Source organism: Ananas comosus, linkage group 3 (genome assembly GCF_001540865.1).
Source record: "Ananas comosus cultivar F153 linkage group 3, ASM154086v1, whole genome shotgun sequence".
In the NCBI taxonomy this organism is placed as follows: Eukaryota; Viridiplantae; Streptophyta; class Magnoliopsida; order Poales; family Bromeliaceae; genus Ananas; species Ananas comosus.
Window position 1 is genome coordinate 6,300,577 of NC_033623.1, and position 23,569 is coordinate 6,324,145.

General features: G+C 37.4%; 2 protein-coding genes across 6 annotated transcripts in view; both read left to right on the top strand.

Moving 5' to 3' along the window:
* LOC109707590 overlaps nucleotides 1–16,002 on the top strand; it is a 32,811-nt gene extending 16,809 nt beyond the window's left edge. Inside the window, exons 3-8 of one of the 3 annotated variants that reach the window (XM_020228975.1) lie at nucleotides 12,480–12,590; nucleotides 12,824–12,931; nucleotides 13,016–13,135; nucleotides 14,079–14,181; nucleotides 14,257–14,314; nucleotides 14,457–16,002. In XM_020228975.1, the coding sequence (XP_020084564.1) occupies nucleotides 12,480–12,590; nucleotides 12,824–12,931; nucleotides 13,016–13,135; nucleotides 14,079–14,181; nucleotides 14,257–14,314; nucleotides 14,457–15,368 (1,412 nt within the window). In that variant the 3' untranslated portion in view covers nucleotides 15,369–16,002. The remainder of the gene's footprint in view (nucleotides 1–12,479; nucleotides 12,591–12,823; nucleotides 12,932–13,015; nucleotides 13,136–14,078; nucleotides 14,182–14,256; nucleotides 14,315–14,456) is intronic. The other 2 variants (XM_020228976.1, XM_020228977.1) reach the window with 2 other exon arrangements.
* LOC109707666 (uncharacterized protein PB18E9.04c-like) lies at nucleotides 20,100–23,336 on the top strand. 3 transcript variants are annotated; one of them, XR_002215557.1, is made up of 3 exons: nucleotides 20,100–20,435; nucleotides 21,020–21,084; nucleotides 21,716–21,769. XR_002215557.1 is itself a non-coding variant. In XM_020229122.1 (3 exons), exon 3 carries the CDS (start codon nucleotides 22,311–22,313, stop codon nucleotides 23,307–23,309), a length of 999 nt encoding a protein of 332 aa, XP_020084711.1. In that variant the 5' UTR covers nucleotides 20,100–20,435; nucleotides 21,020–21,084; the 3' UTR covers nucleotides 23,310–23,336. The 3 variants fall into 3 exon arrangements, 2 of the variants coding, with proteins under 2 accessions (XP_020084711.1, XP_020084712.1); XM_020229122.1 differs by lacking the exon at nucleotides 21,716–21,769 and adding an exon at nucleotides 22,311–23,336; XM_020229123.1 differs by lacking the exons at nucleotides 21,020–21,084; nucleotides 21,716–21,769 and adding an exon at nucleotides 22,311–23,336.

The following is a 23,569-nucleotide window of genomic DNA, read 5'->3' on the forward strand; positions in this document are numbered from 1 at the left end:
TGGGGCCGAGCCTCCGAGTTGAAGATAACGGGATAGATGTCGTGCGTTTATAAGCAAATTCCAATTATTGAGACAATATATAGTACAATTCATCAAATCAAAAGAGAACCTAATTGCTTGACTCCTCTTTGTGTTACATATATAGTAGCTAGACTTCCTAGCTAGCTCCCTCTCTTTTAACCCTTGATTACTCACCGGTTCCCTCTGAACATTAGCATTCGCAATCTTTCACCTGCTGTTTTGCATATTAGAAACGAGAAAAATTACTATATACGTGTACTGTAAAAAGTAGTGCGTTTATAAATTTAGAAGATCCCTGATATTTTCGAATCCACCTCAGCGATGTCTCAAAATTGTGATTTGATTTCTGTTCGGGGCACATGCGATCTGCGGGACGATACCCACAATTACGAACACCGGCCGAACTGGTTATTAGTTAGTAGTTCGGAGTTGGGAATTTTATGCGTACAGAAGTTCTCATGCACCAAATTAATATTGCTGCTCATTCAAATCTTTCTCGATACGCTCCCTACATTCACATCTAATTAAGCTAAAAATCCTAGTTTGGGATTGCAATACCTAAAATCACCAGATTATTGCCAACATTAATTAATAGAATTAGAAGAAAGAAAATTGGTGGGGCTCTCGGATTTTGTTGCCCTCCGAAGCACGAGCTGGCAATTTGGGCGACTCAATTCCAAAATAGGCCTAAAGTGCACCATCGCTGGTCCTTAAAAATTTTAATTAAGTTTCACTTTTGATCCGCGATCTTTTAAAATTATTCTTTCAACGCATTTTGAAGGTGAATCTACTCTATAAGGAGAATACTGTGGAAGAAGCTCACACAGCAGAATTGTTTCTATTCACAATATAATACAGTCTCAATTAGTCTACAAAGGAAATAATCAAGAAATACAATAATAATTTAGTTTCCTCTTCTGTAGCACAGTTATAAGGAAATATGCTAATAGCTTCCTTTATGTTATAGCTCTAATTATAGACATCTATGCTGGTTTGTCTAATGAAGGAAAGCGATCCTTGGAGTTAATTGATCCTGGAGAGTGATTGTCACCTATACGCCCCCGCAAGATAGGTGTACCGTTGTGAACACCTATCTTGGAACGAAGAAGAGAAAATTGCTGCTGTGAGAGAGGTTTTGTTAGCACATCAGCAAGTTGATCATGAGTCGATACATGAGATACTGATGTAGGAGAGCTAGTGCACAATCACAATGCTTAAAACAGAGGGGGTAAGTGAAGCAAAAACAGCAAGGAAGAAGAGGGATTCAAGCTTCTAGGGTTTAGTGACCCCAAATAGAGCTTTATGATTTATCTAAAAAAAAGGTTATCTTCAGGGACTCCTCCTTACAACTCTTAAAAGATTGATTTTAAACATAGAAGGCACTTGGGCTGCCCTAATATGAATAAAAAGACGATAATACCCTTAATGACTCATATGACTCAACTAAAGTAATACATAACTATCAAGACTCATAAACACAGTAAGGAAATACTATAATACGCAATCAAATTAAAACCCAAAATAAATCTTCAACGTGCTTGATTAATCTTCTTAAGCTTCCTAAATGCTCCTGCATCATCCTCCCCAGCTGGGAGAGAACTCAACTCCGATGAGTAAGCTTTCATGAACTCTTCATATGCCCCTAGATCAGCCCGTTGGAGCTCCTCTTCAGTGATCCATGTACTTTCACTTGGCGATTTACCTAGCCATTTAATTAGGAATCTTCCGTAAAAATTTCCCCTTCTGGACTTCATCTCTTTGACATCCAAAATATCTTCAACAACCTCGGCTTGTTCCTCCGGCAAGTTAGCGACCAATTCATCTAGTGTTGTTACACTTTCATCAAATCCCTCAAAAGCATAAAGGTCGGCCACATTAAAAATTGGACTTATTTGCAAACCTGCTGGCAGCTTAATTACATAGGCATTAGAGCTGATTATTTTTATAATCTTGCATGGACCTAACTTCTTTGACTTTAGCTTATGGTAAGTACCATTCGGGAATCTTTCTCGCCTCAGATGGACAAGGACCATGTCACCTTCTTCAAAATCTTTTCGTCGGCGATGCTGATTCGCAGCAGCTGCATAAGAGTCATTGCTAGCCTGGATGGCAGCCCTCACCTCCTCATGAATTCGATGAATATGTTCGGCAAATGCCTCACCATCATCGCTCACTCTAGCTTCTGGTGGAAGGGGAACCAAATCAAGGACATGTTGAGGTCTTAGCCCATAAGCGGCTTCAAATGGAGTCTTCTTCGTAGTTCTGTTCACTGAATCATTATAGGCAAATTCAGCTTGTGGAATGATGGAATCCCAAGTTTTCACATGATTTCCAACAAGGCATCGAAGCAGATTTCCTAAGCTTCTATTGACAACTTCAGTCTGCCCGTCAGTTTGTGGGTGGCACGTAGTAAAATACTTTAGTTGAGTCCCAAGCTTGCGCCATAAGGTTCGCCAAAAATGTCCCATGAACTTTACATCTCTATCAGAGACAATCGATGTTGGAAGCCCGTGTAGCCTCACTATCTCTTTGAAAAATAATTCAGCAATATGTGAAGCATCAGCAGTTCTTGAACATGGTATAAAGTGTGCCATTTTCGAAAAACGATCTACTACCACTAAAAGAGAATCATGCCCTTTTGCTGTTTTTGGTAGCCCAAGCACAAAATCCATACTAAGATGAACCCAAGGAGCCTCTGGAACAGGTAAAGGAGTATATAATCCAGTATTTTGGGAGCTCCCCTTGTTAAGTTGACATATTTGGCACCTTCGAACTAGTCTGTCCACATCTTTGTACATTTTGGCCAATAGTAACGGTTAGCAACCATGGCCATTGTCTTGTCTCTTCCAAAATGCCCTCCTAGGCCGTTTCCATGAAGCTCTCATATTATCTGCTCCCTCAAAGAACCTTCAGGAATGCACAATTGATTTCGTTTGAAAAGATAACCATCATGCATCCTAAATGCTGTTAGTTTGTCTGCAGCTGATTCTTGCAAATCAGTAAATATGGAGCTGAAATATGGATCAAATTTGTACTGATTTTTTAATTCGTCAAATCCAGTCACTTGGGTATTCATCATGGTCAATAGCAAAGTACGCCGACTTAATGCATCTGCTACCTTATTACACTCTCCCGACTTATATTTGAGTACGAAAGTGAAATTTTGAAGATAGGAACTCCACTTCCCATGGCGCTGATTGAGCTTCTTTTGGGAGTTTAGATGCTTTAGTGCTTGGTGATCCGAATAAATAACAAATTCTTGGTATGCAAGGTAGTGCTCCCAGTGATGAATTGCGCGTACCAAAGCATAGAACTCTAGATCATAAGTAGAATACCTCCTTTTAGCTTCATCTAACTTCTCACTGAAAAACTCAATTGGTCTTCCTTCTTGGCTGAGAACAGCTCCTATCCCCATTTGCGAAGCATCACATTCCACTGTGAAAAGCTTCTCAAAATTCGGTAATGCAAGAATCGGAGCTTCAGTCATAAATGTCTTGATTTTCTCAAAGGCCCTTTGTGCTGAATTAGTCCATGTGAATTTCTCAGTCTTGATGCATTCAGTTATTGGATGCATGATAGTGCTGAAATTCTTAATGAACCGTCGATAGAAAGATGCTAATCCATGAAAGCTTCGCACTTCCCCAACTGATTGCGGAACCGGCCACTCCATAATAGCTGTTATCTTTTCTGGATCGGGATGTAGCCCCTCAGATGAAATAATAAAGCCCAAAAACACAACTCTATCACACAAGAAAGAACACTTCTTCAAATTTACATAGAGTTTCTCATGGTGAAGCACCCCCATAACCTGTTGTAAATGCTCCAAATGCTCCCTTTTGGTCTGACTATATATTAAGATATCATCAAAATAAACAACCACGAATAACCCCAAAAAAGGTTTAAGTACCTCGGTCATAACTCGCATAAAAGTGCTAGGTGCATTAGAGAGCCCAAATGGCATTACAAGCCATTCGTATAGTCCATCAGGAGTCTTGAAAGCAATCTTCCACTCGTCCCCACCTCGCATTCGAATTTGATGGTACCCACTCCTCAAATCTATCTTTGAAAACACCGTTGAACCAACTAACATATCTAACATTTCATCAAGTCGAGGTATTGGGAACCTATATTTTATCGTAATCCTATTAATTGCACGGCTATCAATACACATTCTCCACGAACCATCCTTTTTGGGTGTAAGGAGAGCCGGAACAGCGCAAGGACTCTTGCTCTCTCGGATTATTCCTTTGGCTATGAGGCTTTCAACCTGTCCTTTCATTTCAGCTCGTTGTACAGGTGGCATTCGGTAAGCAGGTAGATTTGGCAGACTAGCACCAGGTATTAAGTCAATCGCATGCTGAATACTCCTCAGCGGAGGTAAACCAGGTGGAAAATCATCCCCGACCAGCTCTTTGTACTTCTCCAATAGCTGCTGAATTTCAATAGGATAGTCTTCGAACATCACAACTATGTCTCTTTTCTCATTTCTACCAATCAAAGCATAAACAACACCCGACTTAACACATTCCTCTTCGAATTCTGGGCCAGCCACAAGGCCAACTACTTTACACTTCTTAGGGGAAGCATCGATTTCTTCCCTCAGAGGATGTAAAGTGAAAGTTTTGGTTCCTTATTTGTATGAGTATGTATTAGGCCTAGTGTAATGAGTCATATCCTTATCATACAGCAAAGGTCTTCCTAATAAGATATGGCAAGCATCCATAGGCACGACATCACACCATACTTCATCACTAATATTATGCCCCATTGTAAAATTTACAAGGCAACGAGTATTAATCGGTACCTCATTTCCTTTGTGAAACCATGTAACTTTATACGGATGAGGGTGTTTCTCTGTTGGTAGCTTCAATTTTTCCACAGCTTCTTTAGAAATGATGTTTTCGCTGCTTCCACCATCAAGGATCACGTTACAAACATTTCCACCACAAAAAACTCGTGTGTGAAAGATGTTATGACGCCACCATCATCTTCCTCAGCCCTGGGAGTGATCATGACACGCTGCGTAACCAGAGATTCCCTTTCAATAGGATAAACATCTACATGCTCCTCGGCGTCTTCATAGTGATCATATATTGGCCCCAAATCCTCTTCGTCGTCATCATCAAACTCAGTAAAGTTAACCCTCCGTTTAGGACAATTATATGATCCGTGGCCATAATCACCACAAGCATAGCATCGACCCCGCATTTGATTCTCACCCCCATTGTGACTTCTATTAGGACTGTTTGGAGTACCAAATCTGACTATTCCTTTTCCTTTTTCATCTTTAAGCGCTCTACTAGTGTCCTTTCGTGGTGTTTGGTTAGCATTATTAGCTCCTCGATTAGTTCGTAGGCTGGTTGGATCACTCTGAGCAGCAGGAACGACATTTGTAGCTCTTTGTAGGGTAATCCCTGAGCGACCAACCATAGGTTTTCTCCCCCCATAGCGTAGAACTCTCTTCTCAGCCATTAAGGCATATTGTCGAGCATCTTCAAGACTAAATAAACGAGCAACCCCTATCTCATCCCTAATGGCCTGGTTCAAACCTGAGAGGTAACGAGAAGTTAACTGCTCGTTACTCTCACTTAAACCAACCCGAATAGAGAGATTATTAAACTCAGATGTATACTCATCTACTGACATACTTCGTTGCTTAAGAGAGTGAAACTTTTCATATAACTCCATTGCATAATCAGCAGGCAAAAACTGTTTGTGCAGTTTTGTTTTCATATGCTCCCAAGTACTAATTTTCTGTTTACCTTGACGACTCCGCTGCTCCTTAATTCTTTTCCACCATTGTAGTGCAGCTCCTTTCAACTTAAGCTTTACGAACAAGACCTTCCTTTCTTCAACCATGGGTTTCCATTCGAAATAGGTCTCTAGACTTGCTTCCCAATCCAAGTAGTCTTCAGCATGCATTTGGCCAAAGAAATCAGCCACCTCAATTTTAATGCCTGCGCCATTGAGGTCTAATGCACGCACTAATCTGTCTTCTAATCCAATTCCACGCTCTTGCTCTTCTCTAAAACCATGTCCATGAAAGGGATTGATGTCTTCTCTGAAATCAGTATGTTCTTCATCCTCAAGGCTACCTTCCGGAGTGCCAAAAGGGTCACGGTCGCCGTCGAGAGCTTCCCTTCGGCCGGCCGCATTTTCTCGTCGCTGGAGAGTTCGAACTACCCGCGACAGGTCTTCAACCGTGTGCCTCAACTCCACAATCTCAGCAAGTTGTGCCTGTTGTCCTCTCCCACCACGGCCTCCCCTACCACGAGCTGCCATGGAATAAGCTCAAGCTAACTAAAAGAGGATTAACTCAAGCTCTGATACCACTATTGATGTAGGAGAGCTAGTGCACAGTCACAATGCTTAAAACAGAGGGGGTAAGTGAAGCAAAAACAGCAAGGAAGAAGAGGGATTCAAGCTTCTAGGGTTTAGTGACCCCAAATAGAGCTTTATGATTTATCTAAAAAAAAGGTTATCTTCAGGGACTCCTCCTTACAACTCTTAAAAGATTGATTTTAAACATAGAAGGCACTTGGGCTGCCCTAATATGAATAAAAAGACGATAATACCCTTAATGACTCATATGACTCAACTAAAGTAATACATAACTATCAAGACTCATAAACACAGTAAGGAAATACTATAATACGCAATCAAATTAAAACCCAAAATAAATCTTCAACGTGCTTGATTAATCTTCTTAAGCTTCCTAAATGCTCCTGCATCAGGTATCAAATAAAAAAGAAAAGGTGCAACGACTAATAGGCAATAGTGAGGAGATCAGGGCGATTGCACTCTAGCATGCCACAAGTGTTGGTATATTTTTAGGTAGTTGATTCTGTTTCATCTGAAGATGTTGACTCATGGCCTTTTTTATCTTTTATTCTTAATTCTGCAGCTCGCCAATCTTTTAAGCAGACTAAAATTTCGACCACATCCTCCTTAAGCTGGGTTCTATAATCATTCAATATTCTTCCACCTGCACTAAAAGTAGACTCGGATGCCACTGTTGAAACCTGCACAGTTAGTAGATCACGTGCCATAGCAGAAAGCACGGGATATGTACTTTCATGTGTTTTCCACCAGGCTAAAATATCCAATTTATCTGATTCATTTTCATTAAAAAAATTTGAAAAATCGGCTTGCAAGTAAAACTGAAGTTCATTAAAAGAAGGTGCACTAAAATCCGTTTGTTTTGTTTTCTTACAAAAGAAAAAATTATATTTTTACTAGTTTTACCACTACTACTGTTGCTACTTTGTAACTATGAAGAATATGGTCACTTACTACCCAAAGCAATTGCATAAACACTATACATTTCACATAAAATACTATTTACTATTTGAAAAATATTTTCCCTATTTGAATAATTTGTTGAATTAATTTCTAAAAATTCATTATATTGTGTAAGAGCAATTTCTACTCCATATAATTTAATTCTAGGATCCATTATAGAGGCCAAAAGAGGTACAATAGGAATTTCTTCCCAATATTCTTTAAATTTAGATTCCATCATAATAACAATTTGACCTAAAAGGGGAGAATTCCTATATTCAGCAAAATGACTACTCATAAGTAAAATTTGATTAAGAAAATGGCATGAAGTAGACTAATACACACCTGACAAAAGTTTGGTTGACTCATAAAATAGTTGCAAACTAGTCATAAGAATTTGTCCAATGTCCCATTCTTCATTAGTTATGGGATTATGCTGCATTTTCTTATTACAAAGAATAGATAAAACATTTCTATACTCATAACAATATTGCAACATTTTATATGTGGAATTCCATCGGCCAATGTCCCATTCTTCATTAGTTATGGGATTATGCTGCATTTTCTCATTACAAAAAATAGATAAAACATTTCTATACTCATAACAATATTGCATCCTTTTATATGTGGAATTCCATCGGTGTTAAACATCAAAAATATTTTTTTTGTTTTTTGGCCCAATTGTTTACATAAACTTTTAAAATCTTGTTTTCTTCGACCTGAACTATGAATAAACATAAAACAATCTTTTAATTTTTTTATTTGTGGACTAATTATTTTTAATCCCTCATGTACACACAAATTTATAATATGACATGCACATTTATTATGAAATAATTTTCCATTTAAGATGGGATGCAAATTATTTTTCAAAATTTGAACTGCGGTTCTATTATTGCTAGCATTGTCAAAACCAATTGAAAATATTTTTTGGCTAATGTTATAATTTTGCAAAACATTTTAAATAGCCTAAGCAATATGAATACCAGTATGTGGAAACTCAAGTTCTTGAAAACCAATAATTCGTTTTTGTAATATCCAATTAGAATCAATCCAACGTGCAGTAACACATAAAACTACGTTCATTTCTTGATGTTCAAATATCAGAAGTGAGTGAAATTTTTGAATTCAAATTTTGTAAAATTGAAATCAAATTTTGTCTGTATTCAAGAAATGCTTTTATTGAGTCTTTGCGACTAGTATTTCGAGAAGCTTTTTTATATGCGGGATTCAAAGCTGTTTTCACATAGTGTTCAAAATATGGACATTCGGCAAATGTACATGGTTGTTTAGCTCCTACAATATATAATACAAGTTTTCTTCTATTACGTTTATGAGAATATTGAAATGTACTAACTCCACTAGAAGTAAAAGTAAGTTGTGATTGTTTTGTCTCTTTACCTTCTTTTACCTGGTGTTTCTGAATATGTCTGTTAAGATGACCTGTTCCATCGGAACTATCACAAGAATAATGAACTCCACATATAGTACAAACAGCTCACAAGCCTTGTCCTTCAATTTCTTTGATATTGAAGGACTTCCATACTTGTTCTTTGTTTAGATGCTTTTTTAGAACTTGCATCTAAATTTGGTTTAGGTTGCAAGCTGTCGTCACCTTGTGTAGAACCACCAGCTAATGTTTCTGATTGAATACTAACATAATATTCAGGAGTATAATCAGTGCAAGAAAAATTTATATGAGAAAATTCACCCGACATTGTTATAAAAAAATAAATACAATAATACTAAAAGTAATTAAATAAAAATATTTAAAAAATTAAAAAATAAAAAATAAGAGATTAATTATTGTGTTGAAATTGAAATTTTGTGTGGTGAGATTGTGGAGAGACTTCGTAAAAAAAAATTGTTGGAAAAAGTTAAAAATATTTGCAAAGTAAACTTGAGAGTTGAGAGAAAAAAAGTTAGATTGAAAGTATAAGAGTAGGAAGAATTAGTCTTTGTAGAAGAAAATGAATGAAGAGTTGTTTGTTGTGATGAATTTGGATGTTTGTAGTAGTATTTATACATGTAAAAAAAAATAATATTTTTTTTAAAAAATATAAAAATATTTTTTATTTTTTGACCAAACTGCCCTATGTAAGTCAAATTTTTGAATGTTAGTGAGGGCATTGTGGTCATTTTGATCAAAAAATATCTTTTTTTTATTTTTTAACCTTTTTTTAAAAAATAATAGTAAAAAAGTTTTTTTTTCGGAAAAAAAGAAAAAAAAATGACCCAGCGGCTATTGAGCCGTTGGGCCCTCTGTCCGAGGACTTGGTCACAAAAGCCCTAAAGCCTAAAGGGTAGCTGGGCATGCTAGGCCTGGCTAAGTAAGGCAATATAGGCCTGTCAAAGCCAGGCCTATAATTTGTAAAGCCCTACATGTAGGCTACAACCTACAGGCCTTACAAGTAAATGGGTTGTGCCATGCCGGGCTGCAGGCCGACCTTCCGACCCGGCACGGCCTAGGCTCAACACGGACCTTGTCGTGCCGGGCCTACGGGCCCAGCACGGTCCATGGAGCTAGGTCAGGCCGGCCCGGCCCGGCACAAGTGCTACAGTAACCGTGCCGGGCCATGCCCCGGCCGGCAGTCGGCCGCCCGGCCCGGCACCTATGCATGCACCGATTAGTGTTCATATGCAACATCCAATTTTCACTTTTCACTAACCTCTATTACCATATCAACCCGCAAAATATGCAACCTACACACATACACATATACATATGCACATATATGCAAAATAGACGTAGAAGAAAGTTCGCCGTTTTCGGCGACATGGAACCCACCTAAATCGCAAATCCAAGGGAATGAACAATTATCAAAGCGGCGTGGTGCTCACTGTCGTTCTCCCTATCTGTGCAGCTACCACAACACTCCGAAAGGCTCGAAAAAATCCCTCGGCGAAACACTCGCAAAATTGGCTCCCAAACCACATAGAAATCGATTTCTAAGCTTCAATGTCAACGAAAATCATCAAAACCACCTCTTCTTAGATCCACTGTCAAGAATCTGCCAAAAATTCAATTCGAAGTTATAATAATAAAATACTAACCTTACAGTCAATGCGCCGGAAAAATCCAACGCGTGCACGGGCTTGATCATCTCGTCGGAAAGCTCGAGATCATCTAAACCCTTCTCTTATTCATCTCTTTTTTCCTTTCGCTTCTTTTCCCTTTCTCTCTCTACATAGTAGAGGGAAGAGAAATAATGGAGAAGGAATACCCTCAGGTAGGGGTGTAAACCGTGTAATGTTGGCCATGCCCGGCCAGCACAGCCCGCATTAGTCAGGTCGAAACGGGCTAGGAGCTGGCCTTGCTTCATATCTAGGCCGGGCTAGAGCAAACAAGCCTCTAGCCCCACACGGCCCGGAAGGCCGNGTCGGGCCCCTAAAATTTTATTTTTTAATTTTTTTAAAAAATGTTAAATTTAAAAAATAAGAACATATATTATTTTTAGTTAAATTGATATTTTGATTAAAAAATTTAAAATTTTTTAAAAAATATATAAAATAACAAATTTTTAAATTCTTTTAAAAAATAAACATTTTTATTATTATTTTTGAAAAAAAAAAGTTTTTGGTCCACTTCACTGCAAACCTTGGGAGAAGAGCTCCTAGAGAGAAAGGCTTGGCCCAAGGCAAGTTGCCTTGGGCCATGGGGTCCAGGCCGTGCTGGCCTGGTTGGCATGGCCCAAGAGGACCGGGCAACGGGCTCTTCTCGGCCCAACACGGCCCAGGCCCGTTTCGTGCTTGAAATGGGCCTAGGCTGTGCCGGGCCATCGGGCCTAAAAATTGAGGCCCAGCACAACCAAGAAGTTTGAGCTGGGCCGGGCCGCCCATGGGCAGCTCGGGCCGTTTTACATCCCTACCTTCAGGCTTAGTGGAAATCCATTATGTAACGTCACAAATTGCTTAAAGTCCACTACAATCCAATATTCTAACTTTAGTCCAATTCTGATATAATATATTTAATTGGAGCCTTTCTGAATGCCCATTTGCTCTCAAATTTGATATACAGACTTAGTTAAAGTTTATCAAAATTAATTTATTTTAATGTTTTTTTTAAATCATTTTAGGTCATCGAAAGCTCTATCAAGTAAAATTTTTAATAGATTGTTGTTAGGCTCCGTTTTCACTACTCAAGCATCAGGATGACACGAAACTTTAAATTTGGCCTCAAAAAAATAGTACAATCAACTTTTTAAAGTTTCATAATTTTTCGCCACTGTAAATTTTTCTGCTTAAATATTAAGCCTTGTTCCTTATAAAAATTCAAAATCTCCTGTTTTCACTCCAATTTCACCACAATTTATTTCTAAATTATCTTTTACTGCTATAAGTCCAATAAAAGTAGTATTTCACACTATTTTTGTCTACACTTGCTTATATATTAAAAATCCAATGTACTACACTATTATAGAAAAACCAAACATCCCCTAACACCTTAGTCTGGCAAAGGTTTATGCTTAAAATGACTTGAGGGACTTAGTTCCCTTTCAAGGGCTCCTGGAGCTCCCAAAGAGTGGAAAATGGGGACACATTGAAATTAGCTCTATGGAAGGATTTAGATCAACTTTGTTTAAGTCAGAACCAGTAGGTTGAAAGTCAAAACCAATAGGTTGAAGCAAGAGCTATCTATGTGGACGCCACACCTGATTTTGTCATTTAGAACATTTCCATGAACATGTAAACCTGTGGGCCCCAACCAAAGAATAACAAAGAAATAAAATAAGTTATGCTTGAACTTCTAGCCTTACCTTAAAAAGAAACAGCTAATTTGTTACATATTCATCTTTTTGGGAAAAAGTCAGCTTCCCACATTCTATATGGTACCAATTGCACTAATTTCAGCTTTTCCAATGTCTAAACTTTTTCCAACAAATAATATATCAGTTTCGCTGACTACCAATTATCTTCAATTATCAATTAGTTGTACACTTTTTGCTGATTTAGGGTAATATTACATCACTGATGTCCAATTACAGAACCTCCTAAATATGTTTCTGTATGCTGCTTTTGCTAGTGTCTTTAGATCACAGTCGGTGCGAAAATGCTATTTTTTCTGATATTGCAAGTTGAAAGTTAGTTGGCATTTTCTTTCCCGTGGTTTCAAATAATAAAATTTAACATCTGTTATGCTTTCCCTAAATTAATCTCATCTTCTCTTCACTATGCAGTTGATGGTGCAAAAACCTCAGAGTTCAAATATTTCAAGAAACTGTTGGAAGGAGCCAATTATAAAGTTTCATCACATGATAGTTTTTCAAAGGCAACTAAAGAACGCGATGGTAAAAATCTACCGATTTGCAAATTGATATTAGAATTGTTTGCTTTTCTAATCTGAAGCCTTATGTTACCGTGGTTGCCAGCTTTGTGCATTACAAGTCAATGCAGCCTTGTCATTTAATATTTGTATTACAACTGATTTATATATCAGCCATGTTTCCCTCTTTTTCTTTTCTTATCCTTTTTTCCTTTTGTGTGTGCGTTTTTGTGTGTGTGTGTGTGCGCGCGTGTGCAGAGTCACATAATGCAATGATAGACGAATCTGGCATAAGAAGTTTCTCATTGCCTACTCAAAATTGCCCACCTATTACAGATGGGGTCTCTGGTTCATGCGAAGGATCCGGTACATTTAGAGGTTCTTTATGGTAGATTTCCTTTGAACTTGTAGAACTTAAATTCTTCACTCATACTTGTCAATCTTTCACAGCATTGACCCACACAGCACTGTGCAAGTCTGATTCAAGCAGGTGCTTATCGCCCATTCTCAAAGTCACTCCACAAGCTCAGCAGTCCTCATTTCTGCTTTTAGAAAGTGCAAGGAGCTATGGTGAGCATTTATCTAAGTGGCTTGTACTCAAATGTATCTAATAACACCAAAGAAGGTTGTCATCGACGTTGATGACAATGTTTCCCATGCCATGGCATAGGGGCATACTGGTGATGTGACTGCTTAATACATTCTGTGCTGATTTTAAATTTTATATCAAGGCGATTGCTTTTTAATAAAAAGGTTGTCTAACGAATTTAGGCTATATCATAAGATCGCTCAACATAAGAAACATGAGCACCGGAGGAGGCGTGGGGCACATAAACTGTGTCAATACTTCAGCACCAAAAAAAAAAGTGTCATTTTCATTTTCCTGTAAATGATATAGTTTGCATTTCAAAATAGTGTAACAAGTCAAAAAAAGATAATTTTATTTTGAAAGTAATCAAACTTTCAATATTGTTCCACGTAGAAAAGCATAGGACATTGTATATGTTCATTGGTTTTTCTGAAGTACCAAAGATCTTTTCTCTGCACATTTGATGTGTCATGGGATCTCTGCATGCTTCCTCCTCGCCTAGATGTCCTCACAAGTAGAAGGGTCCAAAAGCAGCATCTTGATGCACTTGATTCATCCAACACGTATTTGACACTTGAAAGGGGCTACTGATGCATGTCCGGACTCAGGCACCTCTTTTTTTATTTGTCACAACCCTGGAGCTTACTTTAAAGGACTACCCAGAACTTATTAATGGGCTCCTTGTTCGTATGTGTTTTATCAATGTACAATTTTATAAACAACTTTGCAAGTATCTCGTCTTGAAGTATTATTCATTTTCTTTGTTCAAGTGTTCATTAGCTGTAAATTTTTCAGATAATTTAGCATTTATGAATATTCATAAGTCGTCATGTGTTCTTCTTTAGTTCTTTTTCCCCTGCCACTTACCAATGTGAGAAGGTGGATTTCGCTGCATTTTGTAACTACTCTGTCTTTGCCTCTCAGGAAGAGTGTATGAGCATGGAGGGGTGTTCTCAGAAAAGAGGAACAAATTAATGAAGTTAGCAGCCAAGACATTGTCTCTTGAAAAGGATGAGTTCTTACTGAGGTCTGGTTATATCCTTGAGAATCTCCATTAGTTTAGAAGTTCCTCGTGTTCTTATCTAATGCTTTACTATCTCAGATCAGATATAACTTCCGATTTCATGGAGAGGCTGCACATTAAGAAAAAGTCAGACAGTGTATGCTTCTTCAACTTTTCCATAAAATTTGGACTTATTTCATGCCTTTCGGCACTATTCTGGTTATCGATTTCAACTATCAACAGTTCATATGAAATTGTGACTAGATTTCTTGAGAAAATAATCTGATGCCGTATTGCAGCATAAAAAGCTTTCAATTTCTTGGCAGAAGAAAGCATGCAGCCGACAGCATTCACTAGCAGTTTCTTCAAAGAGTGATCCCTTAATGAGACTGCATTACTTTGAATCCACTGATATTGAGTCAATGACTTCAAGGAAAAGCTCAAGAAAGGATTTGCCTTCTAAAGAAGCCGGTGAACTCATTGCATTACCATGGGAACACGATAAGATCTGGGCTTCTAACTCACGTGCGGTTGAACCAAGCTGCCTTCAGCATCACAGGCGATCCAACTGGGTAGTAGATGATCCCGAAACCTCAGAACTCCATACCAAAAATAAAACAGAATTGTCTCATTTACTCGTACCATATTCCAATTCAACATCGTTGGAGTTACGTGATCTTCGTACGCCAGTAGAGAAATTTAATTCTCGATTAGTTGAATGGGACGATAACTTGAGAGAAAATAATACACTGCTTAACAATAATTTGCCCTTGACAATTTATAATGGTTCGAGATTTCCTAATCTTACGAGCAAGTGTGGAAATCTTAATGATTACAACAGTGGAAATGTTTTTGACTCTCCTATCAACAGCTGTGGTGTAATACTCCGAGATAGAGACCAGCAGAAAAAGTATGAGTTATTTTCATCTTCGGCATATGGTTATGAGCTACAAAAGAATGACATGCCTTTTCTTGCTATGGAATTTTACTCACCGATCCCTATGAATATCCAATTTTATGATCCAAAATTGAGAAACAGAACTGGCAGCATGTTTACTGCAGATGGACATGATGGTTGTGCAGATGAGAGAAGCCTAGTGTTGGTCCCAGAAAATTCATCTTATGGTGTTTCTAGTTTCAACAATTACTGGTTCTTGGATCCAAAGTTTTCTCTGGAAGGATTAGAAAGGATATCCACACTTTCTGATTGACCAAGTTGGTAATGGTATCAAAGAGAGCACACTTTCTGATTGACCAAGGTGGTAATGGTATCAAAGAGAGCATGAGCTAATCCCTTGTTCAAGTGATAACTGATCATTTCTCTCATTTCGCCAAATCGAGGAATTAATCAGATAAATCAGGGTATTTTTATTAGAAAATCTTTTATTTTCTCGTGATACGTCAAGCAAGTTATCTGCCGGATTTTAGAAGCATAAGCTGACAACCTCATTATCAAGAGGTGTTCTGGGCATAAGCTGATGCTGCTGCATTTTGATCTCTGTTAGCTTATTATCTTGTACTATCACTGAAGTTTGCAACCCGTTTAATTTGACTTGCAATAGTGCTAATATGGTTAATAAACCCCTCACATGTACAAAAAACATTGGTGACTTCCTGCCACCACGAAGCAATGTGATTAGATACACATTTACATCCTTCACTTGTAGTTAGTTAGGGCAAAAAGCGATTTGTTGGCGGTTCATAAATTTATATTTCGCAGTTAGTGTTTTTTGTCGGATAGAAGAAAGAGTCGTGATTGTAAGAAAATCATGATGATACCATGAGACACAAACTGGCCCTGTTATGTTAATTTGCATCATACTTGGCTGTCACTTCAGTTTTTAATTTGATCCAAGCTCTGGATCGCAGTTGAGTGGACTTCTGAAAAACAATTTGTACCCATTTTTTTTCAGTTTTAGGGCCCGTTTCGCTTGGATTCTAAAGAAGTGATTTCTACTTGGTTTGCAAAAGTGATTTATGTTAATAGTAGTAGAGCGTTCGGCTGAGTCTGATAGAAAAGTAATTTTGTTAAAATGATTTTAAAAAGTTGTTTAGCAAAATTATTTGTTGAAGTGATTTTGTAATGCTGTTTAATATTAGTTTATTAATTTATTTTGTAATGAAGTTAATAAACCTAGAAAATTTAATGTTACATACAATATATTATAATAAATAAGTCCGGCTGGAATACTATCGATAGCACCAAGGGCTTGATGCTATCGAGTTTTTTACCATTAGATTTAACCCTTTGATTATTTTTATCCGTTAGATTATACTATTCAACCAACCACCCACTCAACCCTAGGGAGCCCACAGCATCTTAACCGCATATTTTTCAATCCAAGGGCTAAAAAACTAATAGCACTAATAGCTTGGTGCTATTAATAGTATTCCAGTCTAGTTCTATAATAAACATCAAAATTTATTTTGATGTTTATTATAATAAACATCAAAGAAAGTTACATACAATATATTATAATAATTTATTAATGTTAATAATTAAAATTTTTAAAAAGTATACTTTTTTATATATATAATATATTTTTAATACAAATTTGATTTTAAGTTCTATTAACATATAAATAAAAATTTTAATCGATCCAAATCAGTCGTATTTTAATTTTTTATAATTTTTTATAATCACATTTCCATTTATCGCACTAGTAGCACCCAATCCGGCCTGACTCGGTCTTTTCGAATCCCACTGGTGACGATCCGGCCGGATCCAGCAAGGACAGATTCCGCCGGCGCGAATCCAGCTGGATCCGCCGAGCTATCGGGGAAGAGAGAGAGAGAGATCTGTTTTTTTAAAAAAAAGGATGGAGGGAGAGAGATGGAGAAGTTAGTGAGGAGAGGAAGGTGAAACAAAATTTATTGGAGTTGGGAAGAGAGTTAACTGTGAGAAGAGTTTGTGGGAATAGTAAATATAAATAGTAAAGAAAAGAGGGTACTGGAAAATATTAATTAATTGAATATGAAAGGATAGAGTAAATTTATGTTATTTATTTAGGGGTAGTTAGGTATTTTTATAAAGGGTTAAAAATTTTAAATGGAGAAAGTAATTTTGCAAGAATCAATTTTGGAGAAGCAGCATTTTTTTGTTGCTGATTCTGAAGCTTGAAAATTCAGTTTTCTTATTCTGAGAAGAAAAATCAAAATTTTCGACTTTTACTGTCAAACGCTCTACTGAGCCCAAAATCACTTTTGCGCTCAAAATCAAACAATACTTAGGTGTAGTTAGGTATATTTATAAAAATTTTAAATGGAGAAAGTAATTTTGCGAGAATCAATTTTGGAGAAGCAGCATTTTTTGCTTCTAATTCTGAATCTTGAAAATTCAGTTTGCTTATTCTGAAAAGAAAAATCAAAATTTTCGACTTTTACTGCCAAACGCTTGTACTGAGCCCAAAATCACATTTGCGCTCAGAATCAAACAATATTTAGGGGTAGTTGGGTATTTTTATAAAAATTTTAAATGGAGGAAGTAATTTTGCGAGAATCAATTTTGGAGGAGAAGCATTTTTTGCTTTTGATTTTGAAGCTTGAAAATTCAGTTTTCTTATTCTAAAAAGAAAAATCAAAATTTTCGACTTTTACTGCCAAACGCTCTACTGAGCCCAAAATCACTTTTGAGCTCAAAATCAAACACCCCTTCATCATCTCGCAACTTCGAAAGGATGTTTGTACCGTCAACGTTGCCTTCTGTGATGCTAATTGACTGAAAAGTGGAGTTAACTCTTTTTGAAAGATACCGACCATCCCTAGCGCAAATGGCAAAAAGTTTGGTGGTTGGTACCCAAGGTCCCAAGTTCGAATCCTAATTAATTAACATTTTCAGCTAAGTTTATTTCTAAATGAAATAAACAGAGCGGGTAGCATGCTACCTATCTATCTCAAAAAAAAAAAAAAAAAAAAAAAAAAAAAAAACGTTTTTTGAAAGATAAATTTGTTACAATAAGCTTAAGAGCATTTACGCAAAATATAAATTGAATGAATCACATGTAAAATCTACATGGATTTACAATAAAGCCATCGTGCCTGTTAGAATAATAATCCCAAACTTAATTAAAATATAATTAGAGATAAGTTTAAGTCTTTTATTTGATTATGATTAGGATTTGTAATTATCCAAACTAAAAGTTAGATTTATCGAATGGGTTAATTAGATGAATAAGCCACAGTAGAAATGGCTGTATCGGTGTTGCTCAGGATGTAGTTAATTATTTTTTATTAATAAAGTATTAGTTTAGTTTTTTTCTTCCTCCTCTAATAGCTCTTCTCAATATTATTTTGTTCGATTTTAGATCTTGGGTTATATAATCGGTTTCGACAATTGGTATTAGAGAAAATCACGCTTCCACACATTTACAGCAGTCTATATATAGGCATAAATCAAAATCCTAATAGCAATAATTGAACATGATTTAAACTTATCTCTTATGTATAACCAATAAAATATTAACATATAAAGTTGACTGAAATAAATCTAAACTTACAAAAATATTGGGTTACTTATTAACATCCTCCCTTAATCCAACTTTTCACATTCCGAGTAGCTTTCATAGTTTCACGAAATTTTTCGACGTCAGCGGCTTCGTAAATATATCGGTGACTTGATTCTCTCTTCTGTAAAAGTGTAGCTCGATCTCGTTCTTCTTCACAAGTTCTCGAACATAATGATAATGACTTCAATATGTTTACACATTCCATGAAAAACTAGATTTTTCACGATTGCTATAGCCGAGCTATTATCACAAAATATTTGCACACCACAACAAAAATGATTTTTAGTGGCGACTTTTTGGTCGTGACAGGCACTGTGGTCACCAATGTATTTAATATGGTGGCGACATTTATTTGTCCTCGCCAATGCATAGAAAATGGCGGCGACATATAACAGTCGCCGCCGATACGGAGATGCATTGGCGGCGACATATAAGAGTCGCTACTGATACTAAAAATGTAGCCATCGATACAGAGATGCGGCGACATGTTTATCGCCGCCAAAAGATTTTCGTGGCGACAATTTTGGCTATGGTGGCGACATTTGTCGCCACTAAATCTTGTACTTGTAGTAGTGGCAGGAAGAAATTGGAATTTAAGAAGTAGAAATTCGACCCAACAGCGAAGATACAGAAGCCCCAATTTGCAAAGAAATTTGGAAAGTATCATACGATTTCTTAACAAAACGAAAGGGTAGTTGGCGATACAGATGGTTCAAATTCATATAGAAGAACAAGAGGGAGAGGTAATTACCACAATCTGCAAAGGTATGACAAATCTCGGATTCAATGTTATTATTACAATAAATATGGGCACTATCAATCTGAATGTAAAAGAAAACAAGCCGATGAGCAAAATAATATTAATACAAATTTTGTTGAAAATAAGGATGAAAATAATACACCTATGCTTCTCGTTTGCAATATTGTTGAAACACCAAAAAATAATATTTGGTATTTAGATTCAGGCCGTAGCAACCACATATGCGGTAAAAGAGAGATATTTATAAATTTAGATAATAAAGTAAAAACAATGGCAAAACTGGGAGATGAAAGAAAAATTATTGTTCAAGAAAAAGGTGACATTTTAATTCGAGCACATAATGGTGATCATATTATAATATCTGATGTTTATTATGTGCCTGAATTAGAATGGAATCTATTAAGTATTGACCAATTTCAAGAAAAGGGTCATATTGTGCATATTAAAAAAGGAATATGCGAATTGAAGGATAAAGATAATAGATTAATTGCTAGAGTGCCAATGACTAAAAATCTCATATTTCCATTGAGAATTGATAATAATACTTTACCATATTTCAATACAATTGTGCATGATGAATCTTGGTTATGGCATTTACGGTTTGGTCATTTAAATTTTCCATCTTTGAAAAAATTGTCTAGTAAAAATGTAATACCCCACACTTTTAACTTTTTGTTTTGACTCCAATTTACTTTAAGTTTGGACCTTTTCGTAATTTCGGATCTTCGAGGGACTCGGTGGCATTTTGTTGCTTAATTAGTCCCTAACTAATTAGGCCCTTTCTTTTGATACGAACCCCCCACCCGATCCATCTCTCTCTTTCGCTCGATCTCCCTCTCCTCTCTACGCCCGTACGACCTCCGCCGCTCCCCTTGTGCACGCGCGACGCCATCCGTTCCCTATCGTCGTCGCCGTCATCCGTAGCCGCCTCCACCGCATTTCCCATTGGCCATTATTTTCTTTTGGTTCGTTATCAACGGAATCTTGCCGCCGTCTTCACCGTTTTCGAGAAGGTTTTTCTCCTTCCCTCATTTTACCTTTGTGTCGGATCTTATAATCACCCAACCTCTCTATTCGTCATTATATTTTATTATTTTGAATACTCGTTTCTTGATTATTGAAAATTGAAATCACTAAAATCTGATTTCGTAATACCTAATCCTCGTCGTTTGAGCAGCTTAATTTTATATATTGTATCCTCTGTATGATCTTGTTGCTTAATACTTCACATACTACTCACCTATTGGAATGTCCGTTATATGCTCGATAAAATGCCTAAGAGAAGGCGTGCGTCGTTTTATCTCTAATTTTGATCCCATTCGATTATTATTGTAAAAATTGTTTTATATATGTATTAACCCCTCTGTTTGAATATAAAAATCTTTGTTTATTATTTAAATTCCCGTTCATGTTATATTCTTGGAATAATTTAAATTCTTCAAAAACTCCTTCATCCTTTTGATCGCTATTGGAGGTTCGTCGAATTTATTGTTCTAAATCCCTTTGTGCTCCATCCCGACCTAATTGCATACCATTATTTTCTCTTTGCATGTTCATTTCGGTTAGCTTATAGAGAATCGCGTGTCTCTATTTTTAGGTCCCGACGATTGATTTTCTGCACATTTTCGACTGGATAATTTCTATCTTTGAAGCTACGTTAAGGTAAGCGACCGAACACCCGTTAGTTTTTGTAAGATAATTTAGGAAAATATTTTGATTGTACGAAAATCTTATTTTGTAGAATTTAAAATTAAGGGTTAAGCATATTATTAAATATCTCTGTATATTGAGTTTCAATCGTGATTGACAAGTTCGTTTAGCAAAAAGAATTTTTGAAATCTGATAATTTATTCTGCAAATTAGTGACTGGATATATTTTGATTTATGATGTCTCTTGGTATTCTGCTATGCAATGTTGGCCATGTCGACATGTACTTTGTTATAGAAGCAAGCTTCGTCTTTGTTTGCACCTTCGGGTGCCTGCGCCTATCCGCGCCTCTGTTTTGTTCGCGCCTTCGGGTGCCTCTGTTTTGTTTACGCCTTCGGGTGTCTTTGGATCTTGCCAACGGATCATAAGATATAGTTAAGTGCCGGAGACAATATTTATTTTGTTTATATGTCGAAAGGGAAATGCTTTGAAAAATTATAGTTTCAATCCGATCCGAATTTGAAGTTTTGATAAATTCTTATTTTCTTAAATCTTGCAAATTAAAACCAGTCGCTTGAATTAATTTGTGTATCTAGTTATTTGTATGCTTAATCCGACTAATGTGGTGTATGGTTGCTTACCCAGGTACTGAGACCGATTCGCAGGGCGGGGCTGGGAGCGAGTGAACGTTAGATGTAGCTAGATTTTATTCTAGCCTCTTCGTCTTATTTCTATTGCATTTAGATATGAACTTTGAACTTCGTAGATAATCATTCGTTTATCTGTTCCTACTTTATTGTTTCTTCGTACCTACAATATCTGTTAGAACAATTTCGGTTTGTGTTGCATCATAAACTTTAGTTTTGCTTATAGGATACTTCAGTTGATTTTAGTTGCAATTAAATTGTTAGCCTCATCTTTCGACTATTTGGATTTAATAGAAATTTTTCTTTATGATCATCTTTTGTTTGTTAATTGTCTGACTTTGTAGCCTTGCATATTTACTAATTTAGTAGATATGCGGCATCTGTTATGCCTCGGGTTTGGGGCGTGACAGAGAAATGGTATCGGAGCTTAGGTTTAAGATCTTTTGTAACTTTAAGGTATAGGATTGTGAGAGTTTATTAGGACGTGTGAGGATGGGTAAAAAGTAGGCGCGTGTTTGATCCTATTTGATTATTGTTTACAGTTTTCGTTAATGTTTTGCATTTACGTGTTTGTGATATCCTCTCTTGTTAAGATGGTGCGTCCGACCCGTCGTAACAACACCAATAATGAGCAATCGAGGAACCCGCCTCCAGCCAGATCCAGAGATGCAGATCTAGACATCACCTTAGCCTCACTTTTGAATACCACGTCCTCGACAGCCCTTCCACCTATCCAGAATCCGCTTCAGTCAACTATAGCGCCTCCAACGAACCCTTCGGCTTTTGTTCCACTGCTGCAGCAAACCTTCAGTACGGGGATACCTTCGACGGCCGCTCCCACTACCTTTTCGTTTCCGCCGTCGACTGCACCTTCTGGTTTTGTTCCATTGCCGCCACAACCTACTATTCCCACCCACTCCGCCAGTTTACCGCAGAGCGCCACGATGGACCCCTTGGTTGCCACCCTGATACAAGCTGTTGTCGGACTAGTTCAGACTCAGCAGCAAAATTTACAGCAGAATCCAGCTCCTAGTGCCGCGGAGTCAAGTTCCAGAGTTCGAGAGAGGAGCATCAACGAATTTAAGAAGTCTGCTCCTCCACCTTTTTCGGGCGCTACAAACCCGGACGAAGCGGAAAATTGGATCAAGGAGATGGAAAAAGCATTTACGGCAATGCAGTGCACCGATGAAGAGAAAGTCAGATTCGGGACATTCATGCTTCAGGGCAGAGCGAATAATTGGTGGGAAAGCGAGTTGAGGACCCGCGGTAGCAATTTATCAGCCATTTCGTGGAAGGATTTTCGATCGGCGTTTTATGCTAAGTACTTTCCAAGGAGTAAACTTCGTCAGCTCGAGAGGCAATTTCTAGATCTAAAACAAGGGTCCATGTCTGTAGAGGAGTACGAGGCCGAGTTTGATCGACTCTCTCAGTTTGCTCCGAAATTGGTGGATGATAATGAATCGCGGGCCAAAAGGTTTGAAGAAGGACTGAATGGATATATTCGTACTGGCCTCGCACCTCTACACCTTGAGACATACGACGAAGTTGTTTCGAGGGCAAAATCCTTAGATTCAGTATGGAGACAGACTTGAGAGGAGCGCAATGCAAATCAGAAGAAGAGAAATAGAGATTCTTTCAGAAAGGGAGATCGGAATGCAAGAGGGTCGGACAGATCTAGTGATTCTGGGAGATCGCGTAATATGCTAGCTCCTCATGGTGGACCACCAAATCGGGATCAGAAGCCGAAATGCTCAGTTTGTGGAGGGTCACATAAGGATTCCGACTGCAGACATGTGACTGGTGGTTGCTTCAGATGCGGCGACTTGAATCATCGAATAGCTCAGTGCCCTTT